The following is an 18,438-nucleotide window of genomic DNA, read 5'->3' on the forward strand; positions in this document are numbered from 1 at the left end:
CAACTTGTCTTCCTGGTCTTTTATATCACTACTCTCCAGGGCACGTTAGAGTTCAGCCATATTGCGCTGCACTCTTTCTTCTCTGTTTTTGTATTGGCTGCCTCCCATGGTCTCCCTAATCCCCTCTGCTTCTAAGAATCCCCAGCCTTCAAGATTTAATTTACATGCTACCTGCCAGAAGAAAGCCTTTCCTGCGCTCCCTCCCCCTGGAAGGTTCCCTTCTCACTACTCTGTAGATGCATGTTTTTGTATCTTGTATGTTGTCTCTTTCATTAGAATTGTAAGTTATTTGAAGCCAGGGACTGTTTTTGCTTTTTCATTATATGCTCAGCACTTGGCACAGTGCCTGGCACCAAGTGAGCACTTAATGATGCTCATTGGTTGGCTGAATCTATAATTGAAATATATGCTCAACAAGTCATTTTTACTTCCCTTCCCTTCTCTCCCTGTTCATCAGGCAAGGGACCAAAAGAATGCTGAAATGGGACTGGGAGAGGAGGAAAGAGGAAGGCAGAGAAGATGCATACAGGGAACAGGAAGGGGAGGTGGGGGAAGGAGGGACAGAATTTGGAACTCAAAACTTTAAATAGGGGGCAACTAGGTGGCACAGTGGATAGAGGACCGGCCCTGGATTCAGGAGGACCTGAGTTCAAATATGGCCTCAGACACTTGACACTTACTAGCTGTGTGACCCTGAGCAAGTCACTTAACCCCAATTGCCTCAACCAAAAAAAAAAACAAAACAAAAAAAACCCCAAAACTTTGAATAAATTGTGTTTATTATTTTTTTTAAAGAGAGAAGATACATGAGATTTAGGAAGAGGACTAGTAAAGCACAAGGAAGAACCACATCTAGGCATTTTAGACAGAAAAGAATCTGTCCTATCTTTAATGATTTCCAGAAGAGGAAAATCTACAACATCCCTTAGGAACTCATTCTAGCTGGAGTTTTATCTAAGATTCCAAAGTTTGAAGGAGCCTGAAGTAGATTCTACTGTAAGAAGACCCTGATGTCAACCCTAAATTCTTCTTGGTTCTATGTGTGTGTTTAAAGCTTGCTTATAAGACCATGTTGCCTCTGTATGGAATCAAAAATTGAAATAAAAGTATTCTTTATACTCAGTCTCCTTTGAGATGCTTGTGAAAGTGTCACTCAAGCCCTACTTCCTCTTCAATGTTAAAGGGAACAAAGTGAAGCAATTCCTCAAAATGGAAGGAAAAGAAAATAATTTTGGCAAAACAAACAATTGTCCTTGAATTGAGAATGTTTGTTGTCCATTGGAAGCTGACCATAAACATAAATGGTCCTAGTGAAGATGTTTGTTCTACTCTGCCAACCCTGGGATACCTGATAGAGACAGACAGATAGCTATAAACACACATTGATTTTCCTATCTTTCAAATAATTCTTTTTCTGATTCACAGATAATTAGATAAGGGACTGGACCAGTAATTTCATTAACATAGGAAACTCCAGGATGAGGGAATTCCTCCTACCAGTACTTTGAGCCCCTTACCTGATGAACAGGGGGAGAAGGGAAGGGAGGTAAAAATGACTTGTTGAGCATTTCAATTATAGATTCAAGCAACCGATAAGCTTGTTTTCTGGCAATCACATCTGGTGTATCTAAAAGGCATCCTTCAGAAAACTGTAGCCAGACCAGAAGCTGCCACCCCAGGTAGCCTCTGAAGGAGGGGACTTAGCTCTTGGATAACAAGATAACTTTCCCAGCCATCATCCAGATCCCCAAACAGATCTCAACTGTGATCTTAAAAGCTAATAAAAGAGCTGGAGTGCAAATATAGCTTTATTTTCTCCATGGAAAGAAACCCAAGAATTGACTGTCAGTGAACTAGGCATAGGTCTGAAATCAGAGAAATAAAGTTTCAGGGCATTTACAGGAAATCTGACAGCTTTAATAGTTTGATAGTGGAACTTAAACTTGAGTTTCACTAAGGTGCTTCCTAATATGTGTGTATATATGAATGTATATGGGTATGTATGTATTGTGTATACACATGCATATGCACATATACATATACATGTTTGTAGGAGAGACAGTGAAGCAGAGAGTATACAGAGCTGGCTTCAGAGATGGAAAGACTTGGGTTTAAATATTGCCTCTGCCTTGGTGGCATAAAGGCTGTGTGATTCTGATTCTGAGCAAGACATTTCTATTTTTTCAAACCATTATTTATTTAATTTATTTTTAAACCTTCTTTTAATGGGGGGGGGGCGGGACAATGAGGGTTAAGTGGCTTGCCCGAGGTCACTCAGCTAGTAAGTGTCGTGTTTGAGGTCACATTTGAACTCAGGTCCTCCTGAATCCAGGGCCAGTGTTTTATCCACTGTGCCACTTGGCTGCTTCCTTAACCTTCTTTTGTTTGTTTGTTTTGTTTTTTGTGTGGGGCAATGAGGGTTAAGTAACTTGCCCAGGGTCACACTGCTAGTAAGTGTCAAGTGTCTGAGGCTGGATTTGAACTCAGGTCCTCCTGAATCCAGGATCAGTGCTTTATCCACTGTGCCACCCAGTTGCCCCCTTAACCTTCCTTTTTTTTGTTTTTGTTTTTGCGGGGCAATGAGGGTTAAGTGATTTGCCCAGGGTCACACAGCTAGTAAGTGTCAAGTGTCTGAGGCTGCATTTGAACTCAGGTCCTCCTGAATCCAGGGCCAGTGCTTTATCCACTGCACTACCTAGCTGCCCCTTAACCTTCTTTTTTAAAAAATCTTGAGCTCCAAATTTTTTCCCTCCCTCCACCATCCATTATTAAGAAGGCAAACAATAGGATATCAATTATACATGTGAAATCATGCAAAACATATTTCCATACCACTGGGCAAGACAATTAATTTCACAGTGTCCCTGGGCAACTTTTTAAGGCTGTAAGTTACAGAGAAGGTTTGGACCTGCACTGGTAGAAGGAATTTCCTCATCCTGGAGTTTCCAACATTAATGAAATTACAGGTATAGTCCCTTATCCAATTATATACATATATGTATATACCTATCTGTGAATCAGAAAAAGAATGATTTGAAAGATGGAAAAATCAATGTGCGTTTATAGTGCACTCTCTCTCTCTCTCTCTCTCTCTTTCTCTCTCTCCATCTACCTACCTCATCCCAACCCATTCATCCATTTGTTGTTGTTCAGTTATTCTGTCATGTCTAACTCTGTGGCCCTGTGAACTATACTGTCCATGGGGTTTTCTTGGCAAAGATACTGGAGTGGTTTGCTGTTCCCTCTCTAGCTGATTAAGGCAAACAGAAGTTAAGTGACTTGCTCGGGGTCACACAGCCAATAAGTGTCTGAGGCTGAATTTGAACTAGGGTCTTTCTGGCTCCAGGTCCAGTACTCTATCTACTGAGCCATCTAGCTGCCTCCATTTATCCATATGTACATATAAATATAAACACACACATGTATATACATATACATGCACATGTATGTGCATATATGTGTGTATGTGAACAATATAGCATAGTTCTATACTAGATTTCTCTCAATTTAGGATGTTTAAATTTAACCTTTTTGAAAGTAGAGCAATCTCTTCAATCTTACTTCTCCTTTGGGGGGGGGGGGGGCGGCAATCAGGATTAAGTGACTTGCTAGTAAGTGTTTGAGGCTGGATTTTAACTCAGGTCCTCTTGACCCAAGGGCTGATGCTCTATCTGCTATGTTCCCTAGCTATCCAGTCTTACTTCTTAACATTCAAGCTGGGCAGCTAGGTGGCACAGTGGATAAAGCACCGGCCCTGGATTCAGGAGGACCTGAGTTCAAATCCAGGCTTGACACTTACTAGCTGTGTGACCCTGGGCAAGTCACTTAACCCCAATTGCCCTGCCCCCCCCCCCCAAACAAACAAACAACATTCAAGCTGATGCCCAGGGTGGGAAACAGTAGACTTTCCAGGATGAACAAAGAGATATGTGTAACCTCTCAGACTTCAGTCACTGGAGATTCACAAGTGTACCAAGGAATTCTTGGGAGACTCCAAAGTTTTCTCCTTTGATTGATCAAACAACATTCAAGGGAAGGTGGGTCTCAGTGCACCAAAGCTTGCCCCAGCATCTTGTGGTCTCACCCTATTCCCCTTTACCCTTGAGAGCTTCACATTCATGTTCTGACCAGACCTGTTAATTTCCCTGTAGGAGGGAGCTCCCACTGAGGGCCCTTTCTGGTGATGCAAGTTGGGACCCTCTCTGCAACTTATTGTCTTAGAAGATAGCTGGAACCTTGAAAGGTCAAGTGACTTGTGCAGAGTCACACAGCCAGTGTATGTCAGAGGCAGGACTTGAACCCAGGTCTTTCTGACTCCAAGGCCAGCTCCTTATCTACTATATCACCCTGTCCATACCAAGACTATTAAGTAGAAGCTTTTAATGTATTCCTTTATATAAGACACAGGTAACCTTTTCAAAGGAGTCTGATTTGTAGCCTGATGGCAGAGGTACATGCCCAGAAAAATGCAGGATTTTAAAAGGAACAAAATACCAAATCTCAAACAATCTCAGTTAAATCTGCCTTTCTCTGATGTCAGTACCTATCATATCATTCCACGTCTGTGATATGGAATAATTATCCATGATTTCTGTTGGTCTGAATGACAAATCTGCCTTTATTCTTTACAATACAACTCAAATGTTTAATTAAAAAATATTTTTGAGGGGGCAGCTAGGTGACGCAGTGGATAAAGCATTGGCCCTGGATTCAGGAGTACCCGAGTTCAAATCCAGCCTCAGACACTTAACACTTACTAGCTGTGTGACCCTGGGCAAGTCACTTAACCCTCATTGTCCTGCAAAAAAAAAAAATTGAACCTGTAGAGAACAGGCTGAAAATTATTAGTTTTTAATACTTCTAGAAAGAACATTTGATTTTCCTAACTCAACATTAACCTCAAAAGTAAATTCTTTCAAAACTGTCAGTAATCTGATGATATAGCCTATGGATGAGTCTCATTAGATTCCCCGATCTCTTTGAAAAACTGGCCTAGAATCTGCTACTGCTGATCTTGATTTCCAGCTCTGGGAAAGGAAAAACTTTTGCTAATGCAATCTCCAATGTTCCTTTGAGATTTAAGGTGCATGGATCTATCTGGGGAGTAACTGATCCTTTGCTCTAAACTATCAGAGTACCAGTCACTGGTGCTATGAAAATAAGAGAGAACTGGAACATCCTAAGAGTGGGGAAATCACAAGAAGGGTAGCCCAGAGCAATTAACAGTATCAGAGGGAAGTGGTTAAGAAAAATGATACGGCATAAAGGCTTTTAATCTGTACCATATTGCTGAAACACAGAATTTGGGGGGAGCTGGCTATTGTTTTGCCTCTATTAAGTAAATGGCTTCAAGCTACGTTCCATGGGCTTCCTAGTCATTGGACCTTGAAATACTGGAGTCTGGATGGATTGGTCATCATGCTTGCTTGGCTTCTAGAAATCCAATTCGGTAGCATTCCTAAGTCTATATTAAAAATGATTTGGCTAGTGGCCAACTAGAGAGTTTGAGAACAAGGCCAATGTGGTAGTATAGAGAGGACACAAAGACAGCTATTGAACTCTGGAGTTATCCATCATTTGGCTGATCCTTCAGCATATAGCTACCTGGTTAAGTAAAAAGATGTCTGACACTTGACACTTACTAGCTGTGTGACCCTGGGCAAGTCACTTAACCCCCACTGCCTTGCAAAAAACAAAAAACAAAAAAAACAAAAAAGATGTCTGAGCTGAGGGAAACCAAGGGGATGTTGGTAAGATGAATGAGAGCATGGAGGAGATGATGAAGTGGATTTATAGAAGGGTAGGTGGTATCCCAAGTCTTCCAAGGAAGCAGTTTTGGACTTATTAGAAGAGGTAGGAATAACATAATTAAGCCTATCTTGGTGTATTTAAATTCTATGGATAAGGGATAAAGTCTATCTAGAGCTCAAAAAAAAGTTAGAATTGATCTCTTCAGTGGAACCAAGTAAACCCAACCAAACTTTTTTCCAAATTAAATCATTTATTCATTCAAGAAATATCCCTTTATGTGCAAGCACAGTGGGGAACATAAAGATATAAAAGATGCAATCCTTGCCCTCCATGGCCCTATAATCCAGTGTTGGAGATAAGACATACATACATATAAATAAAAAACAAACCATCCAAATGATATAAATAAGCTTCAGAGGAGCAAGAGCTCAATTCTGGTTGGGGTGATTAGGGAATGCTATAAGGATATGGATGAAGCATTTGAGTCCGGTCTTGAAGCACGACTAAGATTCTGATAGCTGAAGATAGTGAAGAAGGCATTTCAGGCATAATGAATGACATCAGCAAAGGCAAATGTGTAAGTGCAAATAGATCAGTTTGACTAAAGCCTAAAGTTCATAAAGGGAAATAATAGAAGGAGATAATTGCTAGAAAGGCAGATTGGAGCCAGATTACAGAAGACCCTAAATACTATGATGACAAAAATGTTGAGGTTTCCCCCACTTTCTAGATATATGACCTAGAAAAGTCACTTAAGCTCATCTGTCTCAGTTTTCTCATTTGTAATATGGGAATCATAATAATACCTACCTCCCAGGGTTGTTGTGAGGACCCAACGTGATAATAGTTATAAAGTGCTACTGCTCTGATTCTCTTGTAACAGGATTAATGCAGAAATAGGATTAATGTTATTATGTGTATATATATGTGTGTGTATATATATATCTATATGTATATGTATAGAGATATATAGATATAACCTGTATCAGATTGCCTGCTGTCTGGGGGAGGGGGGAGGGAGGGGAGGGAGGGAGAAAAATCTGAAATTGTAAAGCATGTATAAACAAAAGTTGAAAACTATCTTTACATGTAATGGAAAAAATAAAATATCTCATTAAAAAAAACCATAAAAAAATAAAAAGTGCTTAGTACACTGTCTAGAACAAATTAAATGCTATATAAATATTAGCTATCTTCAATTTGTGGGGTTTTTGGTTTTGTTTCTTTTTGTGAGGCAATTGGGGTTAAGTGACTTGCCCAGGGTCACACAGCTAGTAAGTGTCAAGTGTCTGAGGCCGGATTTGAACTCGGGTCCTCCTGAATCCAGAGCTGGTGCTTTATCCACTGCACCATCTAGCTGCCCCAGCTATCTTCAATTTGAACTGGAATAAGGAGGGTCTGTGCAGGGACACCAATGGCTACAGAATTATATTAGAAGAGTAAGGTGGGGGGGGCGGCTAGGTGGCGCAGTGGATAAAGCACCGGCCCTGGATTCAGGAGTTCCTGAGTTCAAATCCGGCCTCAAACACTTGACACTTACTAGCTGTGTGACCCTGGGCAAGTCACTTAACCCCCACTGCCCCGCAAAAAAAAAAAAGAGTAAGGTGACAAGGATCCAACATAGGGTGGAGCGGAGGAAGAAATAGGTCATGAAGGTAGACATGAGGATAAGAGGTGGTCACTGATTATTACTGGGGCGAGGGAGAGGGGCAGTCAGATATAATGTTATGATTTCAAACCTAATGGATTGGGAGAATGACATCACCAATGATAGAAACAGAGACAAGGAGGAAGGGAGAAAGCTGTTTGGCAGGAAAGGTTATTTTGTTTTTTGACGTGATGAACAAGAAGCTGGTGGGACCAGGGCGGGGAATGAGCATTCCAAGGACAGAGCCTGGGGGAACATCTACATTGGGAAGGGAGATGGCCCACAGCACTGTTTCTTACTAACTAACTAACTTCTCACAAGCTCTGTTTCCTCATCTATATAATGAAGCATTGGAACCAAATAATTTCTAATATTTCTGCCAGCTCCACCAAAGAATGGCTGGAAAGACATGAAAATAATTTTATTGCAGTAACTGTCAAAAAAACCCAAGAAAGGACAAAGTTCCTCAATGGTCAATTTTCAATAGTAGTGTCAAATGCTGCAAGGAAATCAAGGAGGATGAGGACTGAGAGGTCAGTTGATCCAGTGATTAGGTTGTCACTGGTTCTTTTTTTTTTTTTTTGGTGGGGCAATGAGGGTTAAGTAACTTGCCCAGGGTCACACAGCTAGTATCAAGTGTCTGAGGACAGATTTGAACTCAGGTCCTCCTGAATCCAGGGCCAGTGCCTTTTCCACTGCGCCACCTAGCTGCCCTGTCACTGGCTACCTTTAAGGGAGATGTTTTGGTAGGAAGGAAAGGAAACAAGAACGTATTGATTGCCTACTATGGGCTAGGCACTGTGCTCTGTGCTTTAAAGATACTATTTCATTTGATCCTCACAACAACCCTGGAAGGTGATGCTATTGCCATCCCCACTTCACAGCTGAGGAAACTGAGACAGAGGGAGGGTAAGTGAGTAAGTGACTTGTCCAGGGTCAGGCTCCCAGCCGAAGTTATATAGTGGGACTTTGTTCTGGGCTTGGTCAGTGTGGCCCTATGTTTTTCTCCGGGAATGTTCTATAGCCAGAGAACATGAATGAAGAAAGCAGATGGTAGGGGTGAAATTTACAGGACTGAGAAAGTTGGGGGCATCAATAAGTGCAGGTTAAAAGAGCTGCTCAGGGCAGCTAGGTGGCGCAGTGGATAGAGCACCGGCCCTGGAGTCGGGAGGACCTGAGTTCAAATGCGGCCTCAGACACTTAACACTTACTAGCTGTGTGACCCTGGGCAAGTCACTTACCCCCAATTGCCTCACTAAAAAAAAAAAAAAAAAGAGCTGCTCAGTGTCCCCGTTGGACAGGGAGTGAGGTTCTAGGCATGAGAGGTCCTGAATGAGGTTGGTGTGAGAAGCAGAAGGGAAAGGTATTCTTGGGCTTCAGTCAGAGTGAGGGCACAATGCTCTCAGATCAAATAAACAAATGCTTATTGAGCCTCTAGCACGGGAAGGCACTGACTGTGCTTCTACACCCTGAAAGGCCAAGGCCAGGAAGGACTTTGAGAAGCCTCCCTTTAGCTAGCTATTCTTCTTCTGACCATCGTTCAAACCACAGGAGTCCAGGACGACACTATAGAAACCAAGAGCAGCAGCAAACACGGTGCCGGGTGAAACTTCAATAGGGCAGGATGCAGGGCTGTAACGAAGGAGTCTTTGGCTGGGGGCCACCTGGTACACTATTCACGGTGCAGTGAAAGAAAAGGCTCAGGTTAAAGAATCAACTTGAGTTACTGAAAGGCATTCCTGTAACCAAGTAAGGGGCACCAGCAGTGGAGAAAAGGTGCCTCTCACAGAAAGGAATCAGCGAAGGCATGCACACAGGATCAAAACCCAAGGAGATCATTTGGATCAGCAAGGAGCTTACTTTCTTCTCCCCAGCTTCCAAAAAGGTAAAAACACAGCAGAGCACATGTCAAAACAAGCAACTATAATGCCCAAGTGCTGTCAACAAAGCTTTGAATTTTTAATTATGCAACATATCGGAATGTTAATGAGCAAGAAAATGCAGTTGGTATTATAAAAACCCTTATGGAATTGGATTGAATCACTTCCACCTCTCAATTCATTACTAAGTACACATGATTTATAGAGATGCAGAGGGCTGGAATGAGAAATAAACTATCACAATCTACTAGAATCTTGTTACACCCATGGTTTTAGCATTTAGAGTGGGAGGGAAGGAAAGAACCTGAGTCATTTATCTAAGAAGAAGAAGAAGAAAAAAAAAAAAGCAAATATTCTACCTCTGGATTCATGATCCCTTCTTTTTCAAAGCAGCTATAAAATATGTCCATGGAAAACACTTCACTCCACAAGTATCCATAATACTGGGCATCATAGCCTCCTGCCAAGTGTCCAAAAGTTGCTGGCATGTTTGTACCTTTAAAAGAAACATGAAGGCAAATTAATACCCTGAATGAAGTGAACAGTGAAGAGACTCTCAGCTGGCTAAAGTTTCCACGCTAGAGGGGGTGCCTGTGGCTCTGACTTCCCCACCAGTACAGTTTGGATCACTGCCCCAGGCCAAGGTGTTTACAAACGGCTCTCTTATCTTAGGCCCCAGATTAGAGCTGGTTTCGGCTATGTTCAGGAATGTCTAACAATAGTTTAGAGGCCCTGCCCACACCCTTTGGATGTTTCAGAACTCCTTGTTCTTCTCTCTTCCTTCAGACATTCATCTGTCTCTACAATGACTATTAATCATAGCCCGGGCCCATCTCTTTATATTTTATAGTAACATGGTCATTAAATGTCTCAGGACTACAATTGGGTTTTAGGATAATAACCACTTAAGTGGGGGCCTTTCGTTTGAGGGTTATCAAAAGTGGAGCACTAATTAAATTTAATTTACTAATTTCTACCACAAAACTGTGAATAGCCTCTCTAAATATAATGGGGAATAACAGTGACCCAAGGAACAAAACCACCCTGTATGTTAGATGATTGATGCTATCTGATTACTTTAATCTCTCTTCTGTCTTTATATGTGACTGAATCACTTCAATAACTATTTCTTTCATGAGCATCATCCTGGCTTATATTTCATAGTGATCATAGAGCTAGAAGGGCCCTCAGAGGCCATTTAGTTGAACTCCCTCACTATACAAATGAAGATACTGAAGACCATAGAGGTTAAGTGACTGGACCAAGGTCACAGAGTTTTGTTGATATTTTTAATTTATTTATTTGTTGATATACCCACCATATCTCAGATCAGGAGTGGCTAGGGAGATAAAAAAAAGGAGGAAGCCAGACTTGGCCAGTCAGACAAACTCAAAACTTAAGTTAGGTCAAAGTATGCTTAGTTTTCAGTTCCAATCTTAATTTTTTTTTTTTTTTGGTGGGATAATGAGGGTTAAGTGACTTGCTTGGGGTCACACAGCTAGTAAGTGTCAAGTGTCTGAGTCCAGATTTGAACTCAGGTTCTCCTGAATCCAGGGCTGATGTTTTATCCACTGTGCCACCTAGCTGCCCCAGTTCCAGTCTTTCTGAGTAGGAGACTGACTCTGTAGAAGGGTCTGGGCTCTTCCTTCCCAGCAGCTCCTTATAGAGAGAAAGGGAATAATCACTGCACAGGATGGCACCCAGGAGGTGAGAGTACCATCCTATTCTAACTCTTTGACTCTTGTCTTACTGCAAAAATGGTCTTTCAGGAGGCTGGTCCCTCTATTTGTGAAGGGGAAAAGCACAATTTCAAGCAATTTTGACAAGGTATGTTGGAAGTACCCTTGTCCTTATTGGAAGTAATTGTGACACTACAGAAAAAAAACCAAACAGATGAGATTAGGCCATCAGTGGCTCCCAGTTGCTTCCAGGATCAAGTATCAAAATCCTCTGTCTTTTCAAGCCCTTTCCTACCTTATATCATACTTTCTTTCTCATACCTTACTTTCCCATAAGAGACTCTAGCCTCCTTGAACAAGATACTGCATCTCCTGACTGCATTTTCATAGGCCATCCCCCATTTCTAGAATTCTCTCCCTCCTCTTTCTCTCCTGGTTTCCTTCAAGTCTCTGCCGCAATTTCACATTGGGCATGAAGCCTTTCCCAGCCCTTTTTTATGTTAGTGCCTTCCCTCTGAGGAGATCTCCAATTTATCCTGCATTTGTATATAACTGTCTGCACCATGTTTCCTTGTGCTAGACTAAGCTTCTGGAGGACAGGGACTGTTTTTGACTTTCTTTGTGTCCCCAGTGCTTAGCAAAGTGTCTGGAACAATAATAAGCACTTAATAAATGCTTCTTGTCTTGACTATCTTCCCCAGCAGGTTAAGACCAAATGTACGGTTGGCTACACAGAAGAAAAAATAATAACTATACTAAATCTTTGAATTTACATACCTGGAGTAGCTGAAATGCCTAGAATCTCTGAACAGTATTTGGCATATTCCTTTGAGGAGTCCAACGATGCATCAGTATGGAGAGCTTGATCAACTTTGCTCAATACAATCTGGCGGAGGGTCAAAAGACCTAACAGAAGAAGAAAATTGAGGTAAGGTTTTAACAAAGGAGAAGCATGTGTTCTTTCTAACATGCTAACATTACAGGTTCCAAATATTGATTCCAAAAGAAATAATCACCTTCCCTAACGAGTAAGAACAAGTTATAAATTCTTTGAAAGAATATTTCAGCAGGTAAGGGCTACTAAACTTCTCCCTTTAGGCTCATTCACAAAGCTTCTTTACTCCAGTAAAGTTATCTTCCATTATCACTGATGGGCACAATGGTTTAAAGAAGGAGAGAGGGTGAAGGGAAGGGCAGGCCAGAATTTTGCCCTCAGGTGTTCTATTTTCTTTCCTTCTCTGGCCTTTCCAGTCATACCTGTGTTGACCAGTCGAGAAGCAACAAGTTTTTCAAGGAGATCCTCTGTTATAGGGTTCCCATCTTTATAGTGTTTTGATAGGCGTCTGAGGGAATCCTTGTCCCATACCCAGTTCTCAAGCATTTGGGAAGGCACTTCCACAAAGTCTGTTTCCACATTAGTCCCACTAAATCGAGCAAAATCAGTCTGAAAGGCAAGACAAATGGACATTTACAGGAGGAAAACCTGAAAATATAAAAAGATCATCACTTATATTTGTAGGATTTACAGAATGTAGGTTATATTGCTGGATTCTCACAGCAATGCTAATTAAATAGCTAGCTAGGATAACTCTTATTATCCCCTTTTACAGATGAGTGAAGGTAATGTCACTTGCCTGGTCAGGGATCCTGGAATCCAAGGTCTTTTGACTCTAAATCTAGTGTTTTCTCCTCTGTACTACACTGCTTCTCCTAAGTCACTTGGCAGTCAATTATATTCAATAAAATTGCAATGGAAAGAATCCAAAACTAATGATCATAACAACACAAATTTCTATAGCACTTTATCACATACAAACTCTGGGAGGCAGGACCTATGTGTATTATGTGTACATGTACTAGGACGAGGCAGCTGATAGAGGGCTGGGCCTGTACTCAAGAAAACGTGAATTAAAATCTAGCCTTAGACACTCCCTAGATATGTGACCCTGGGCAAGTCATTTAAGCTCTGTTTGCTTCTTGTTTCTCAACTGTAAAATGGGGATAATAGTATCTACCTTGTAAAGTTGTGAGGATTGAATGAGATATTATTGTAAGGTGCCTAGTATACAGCAGTTGCTATATAAATGCTTATTCCTTTCCCTCCAGCACACTTTTTTCTCCCCAGACCTACAATTTCATCAGTTTAGAAAAGTCTCTGGTGAGGAAACTCACTCTATCAATGCAGGCCAGTACCTGCCCTGCAATTTATTGTCTTAGAGAGATACCTGGTACACTGAGAATAAGTGAATTGCCCAGGGTCACAAAGTCAAAATGTGTCAGGAGACTTGATCCAGGCCTTCCAGCCTCCAAGATCCATTTACTATATCATGTTGGCCTTCAGTGCATGTATTAGTAATCTTTTTACAGATGAGGAAACTGAGGTTTAAAGAGAAGTCAATGGTCAAAAGTGAGTAACTTCAGTGCTGGAACTAGAACCCTAGTTTTATTTCAAATCCAATTCTCTTTTCACTCTGACATTTTGCCTCTTACACACAGATCAAGTAAAGCTGGAGTCAACTCTGCCCTTTAAAAAAGCAATATTAAAACAACCTCAGGCATTCGAATGAAAATAAAAATACTGTATTTAAGCAGCATGAAAAATAACCTGCTGAATAATCTATATTGAGCAATTATTTCATGATTCCTCAGCCTCAGACACTTGAAAAATCACCAGGAAACCATGACTGACATGAATATTGGCCTGTACTAAAAATAAAAAATAAAAACCTTCACTTCGAAAGTCAAAATATTTCTAAAGAACTTTCCATTCAAAACAAAGAGATCCATAATCCAGGATAGGCAAGTTCACCTCAACTCCCCCTTCCAGCTGCTCTTATGTTTATTCAACACATGCCTTTCGTGAACACTCATGCCCCACTGCTTAAGTACTCAGTCATAGTCAAAAATCAAAGAGTTAAATTACAGTACTAGCAATTGCCTCCATATTTATTTTTTATTCATTTTGGGGGAGAGAGGAAGAATTATAATCTAAGTTTAATGATTATACATTTATAGTCTCTGAAGTAATGAAAATCAGCTTAGGGTGGTTAGGCGATGACTTAGAAGCAGCAAGACCTGAGTTGGAATCTGGATTCAGGGGCTTATTAGCTGTGTTCACCAGCTGTGTGACCTTAGGAAAGTCACTCAAACTCCTCCAGTTTCAGCTTTCCCATTTGTGGTAAAAAAAGGGTGGAGGAGGGGGATAATAATGGTACCTACTTCCTAGGGTTAGTGTGAAGATCAAGCAAGATAACATATGCAAAGAGCTATGTAAACACTAGCTATTATTATGTTCATTATTATCACTAGTATGCAGTGCTGAGAGGTGCATGATAGATGAGAGTAGACTGACAATTTTACAAACAAGGAATTAGGAAGGAGAAATGGAGGAAAGGATGTTATCAAAGAGAGTGTAGTGGGACCCCAAGAGACCCAAAGATTCCAAACCCAAGGAATCCTTAAACTTGCACAGCTTTACCTCCTACCTCTGGAATGTGGTGTTGCTGAGCAGGACCTTGGTATGTTGATAAGCAAGATCAAGGTCTGCAAGATGATATGCAAGATGGGTGCTGCAGTTGTTTTGCCTTTCCCAGTTTTGCATTTCCCTCCCAGGGGTTTTGTAATTCCCTCCCTTTTCTTTGTTTTGTAAACATACAAAAAGACCAGGTCTTCTCTTACCCAGGAAGACAGTCTCCATAGTGATTCTGCCTCTAGGCAATATATTCCCCTCTCCTAATAAATCTTTTTTTGTTTGTTTGTTTTTTTAGCGAGGCAATTGGGGTTAAGTGACTTGCCCAGGGTCACACAGCTAGTAAGTGTCTAGTGTCTGAGGCTGGACTTGAACTCAGGTTCTCCTGGGCCCATGCTCTATCCACTGCACCACCTAATAAATCTCTTTTTATTTTACTAGGTTTGTGATAAACTTCCAATTCTTTGGGTGAGCTAGCCCCCTGATCCACGTCATAAGTGCCCCCAACAGAAAGTATGGATGAAAAAGAAGGCAGACTAGCTAGTGATAAAAGCAGGGGATTGGATCACTCAGCCCAGGTATAGCAGGTATATCACTGGAGAACATCAGGAAGAAATGAGGATGGCCCAATCAATCAATAAACATTTATTAAGTTCTTACTACATGCCAGGGTCTCTAGGAGGCATAATAGATAGTGCTGGGGCTGCAGTCATGAGGACCTGAGTTCAAATCTGGCCTCAGACACTTACTAGTTATGTGACCTTGGGTAAGTCATTTAGCCCTGTTTGTCCTAGTTCCTTATCTATAAAATGAGCTGGAGAAGGAAATGGGAAGCCACTCTAGTATATTGGCCAAGAAAACCCCAAATGGGGTCACAAAGAGTCAGATATGACTGAACAACAAATATACCTTATACCATGCTAAGCATGCTAAGGGCTAGAAGCCTTCTTTTCATTAACTTCACTAATTAGTTCTAATAATGGTGGGTGTGGTGGTAAAAGTCGAATAAGAAATGTTAATCAAACTTCTTGACCTAGTAACCTTGGTCAGTTTACTTCTCCAGACAATGAGTAGACAGACCCCAGTGATGAAGTTGTAAGAGGGTATGGACAAGAGTCATACCGGACAGGCAGGCATGGATGTGCTGGGATCTGTATCACAGAAAGAAATACTCATATCAATGAGATCAGCTAACCATCTTTGTATAGATCTGTGAGAAAATAATGGGTTTGGGGGTGTCTCAGAGGCCCCCTACTTGAGGGAGCCTTGCCTCATCTGTTTCAGAGCCAGCCCAGAGTCAGTAAAGTTGGAGCTAAGACTCTGAATAGAAATAATAGAGATTAAAACCACCCCTACCTGAAAACCTTTTCCCTCAGACGGTCTGTCCTCTGGACTCTGATCTCAGCAGTACTGCTCATTTTAATATGGACCATCCTTAAGTCCAGTAAACCAATAGATTTGAATGATTCTAGCCAATTAGCTTTGAGCAGTGTGTAAGAGCCGCCTCTCCTCTGGACTGCATGGAGTTTATGCTCTCTGACAGCTCTCTTGGCCTGGGACGCTAGAGGAGGCAGACACATGACCCCCTCACACACTTGCATGTTCGTTCTCGTTCTCGTTCTCGTTCTCTCTCTCTCTCTCTCTCTCTCTCTCTCTCTCTCTCTCTCTCTCTCTCTCTCTCTCTCTCCCCCCCCCAAGAAGTAGGGCTTCTGAACTTTCAGAGTCATGTGCTCTCTCTTTACTAATATTACTTAATATGCTTTAATAAATGCTTAATGCCAAAGACTGATGCTATAGCCTCTAATTTATAAGTAGCAATCTATTAGAAACCCCAGCTAAGCTCCCTAAAACTTGGGACAGAGATAGGCACCCTCATATAATTTCTTTTTTCTTTTTTTTTTTTGGTGAGGCAATTGGGGTTAAGTGACTTGCCCAGGGTCACCCAGCTACTAAGTGTCAAGTGTCTGAGGCTAGATTTGAACTCAGGTCCTCCTGAATCCAAGGCCGGTGCTCACTGAGCCACCTAGCTGCCCCCCCTCATATAATTTCTTTTTTTCTTTCTTTTTTTTTTTTTTTTTGCAGGGCAATGGAGGTTAAGTGACTTGCCCAGGGTCACACAGCTAGTAAGTGTCAAGTGTCTGAGGCCAGATTTGAACTCAGATACTCCTGAATCCAGGGCCAGTGCTTTATCCACTGCATCACCTAGCTGCCCCCTAACTTTTTTTTTTTCCCCTCATATAATTTCAAAGGACACAGATCATTAAGTAGAAAAGCAAAAAGACTGAGTTTAGGCTATCTTTTGGGATGCCTAAAGCACATGGGTGCCTCAAGTCAAAAAGAAAAGATCCTTCAATGGGAAATGACAGTAATTATTGGTTGGGCATTGGGGGGGAAGGGGGAGTGGTGAGGAAGTGAGGAGACTTCAGCAGAATGGAGGAATCATACAATTTAGAGCATATTAACAGGCCTTAGAGATCATCTAATCCAACTTCCTCATTTGCAAAATGAGGAAATAGGCCCAGAGAGAAGAAATAACTTGCTAAAGGTCACACAGGCACGAATTAACACAGCCAGGCTTTGACCCCCACTGTCTAGTCTATATCCAAGACTGTCTAACAGAAGAAGGCAATCTCCTTGAGCAAGGAGATTGTTTCACCTAGCATATAGTAAGCACTGTAACTCTCTAAGAATTTCCTAAAAATAAAAATTTTCCAAAAGTAGAAGGGACAGTCTTGGGAGGAAGCAAATTCTGTTATTGGAGGTCTTCAACCAGAGGCCAGATGACCATTTGTTGGGATTGCTGGAGAGGGAACTTCTGTTCAGGTTGCACTAGGAACTTCTGAGGTCTCTTCTAATTCTTAAATTCTATGATTCCAGATGTAAGGTGGGAGGGTGGGAATGGGGACTTAGGGATACTTAAAATAGAACATTGGACCTGGAGTCACAAAGATCTGAGTTCAAATTTGACCTCACTTACTCACTCTGTGACTCTGGAAAAGTCACTTAAGCTCTGTTTGCTTTAATCCACTGGAGAAGGAAATGGCAAACCATTCCAGTATCTTTACTAATAAAACTCCATGGACAGTACGGTCCGCGGGGGGTCATGAAGAGTAGGACAGAACCGAACAAAAACAAGAGAGAAAATGACATTGGAAAAGGTAATGAAATATTTATTGGCTTTGGGTAATAGATTAAAAAAAAATAGAACTGTTAAATTTAGTCAAGCAAAAACCAAACATCTCAGGCAAAGAAATTTAATAACAATGGTATGAGCCAATGCTTTTTAACCTTCTTATATTCTGCAGTACAACTGTAAATTGCCACTGGCAGTGGAAACACGGCCCTCTTCCAACTGGGCGGTAGAGAGAATAGTGATCATCTGGTCTTTTCTCCCCAGATCTTTGCCCCTATCCCTGCTCACTCAGCCCATTTTTATTTCTTCAATATTCTCACCTCTGGGCCTTAGCTAACGGAGTAACCGAAATGGGATGTTTCTGTCTATAGCAAGAGTTAACAGATGGGATGTAGAATTGGCAGCTCCTACTATTTTGTTCTCTGCTCTAGGCAGGAGCACAGATGTCAATCTAGTCTTCCTTTCTGCTGCCCTCTTTTTAAACAAGAAAAAAAAAAAGACTGCTCAAATTCCTATGAAAACTGGGCTGATTATTGAGGTAGGAACCACAAGTATCAAAGAATAGAGAAAATTAGAATTAGTAGCCAGATTTTTTTTTCTGCTGCTACTCTCAAGAATCCCCAAGGAATCTAAATTCTAACAGGTAATCTTTGAGGAAGGGATCTTTGAGGGGCAGAATGTTAAGTATTTTAGAGTTCTGGTCTGGGATTGTGGATCCTGACTAACTACCTTTCTTTATGATACAGTAAATGTTTTCTTTATACCTTTCTCTGGACCTTCAGACAGAATTAATCTCCCTTTTCTTTAAACATCTTGTTCTTTTAACATCTTCACACATCCCTTTTCCATTTTTCATATTCCACTTTGCTTTGTTGCTA

The 18,438-nt window shown here is 41.3% G+C and overlaps 1 protein-coding gene across 4 annotated transcripts in view; it reads right to left on the reverse strand.

Moving 5' to 3' along the window:
• The window catches only part of NLN (neurolysin), a 138,158-nt gene that overhangs the window by 13,536 nt on the left and 106,184 nt on the right, over positions 1-18,438 (reverse strand). For all 4 annotated transcript variants that reach the window (XM_043976921.1, XM_043976918.1, XM_043976919.1 and 1 more), the window contains 3 exons: positions 12,216-12,402; positions 11,736-11,864; positions 9,639-9,775 (listed from right to left, as the gene is read on the reverse strand). In XM_043976921.1, coding sequence (XP_043832856.1) covers positions 9,639-9,775; positions 11,736-11,864; positions 12,216-12,402 — 453 coding nt within the window. The remainder of the gene's footprint in view (positions 1-9,638; positions 9,776-11,735; positions 11,865-12,215; positions 12,403-18,438) is intronic.

The sequence above is a fragment of the Dromiciops gliroides genome, chromosome 1, assembly GCF_019393635.1.
Source record: "Dromiciops gliroides isolate mDroGli1 chromosome 1, mDroGli1.pri, whole genome shotgun sequence".
NCBI classification, from domain to species: Eukaryota; Metazoa; Chordata; class Mammalia; order Microbiotheria; family Microbiotheriidae; genus Dromiciops; species Dromiciops gliroides.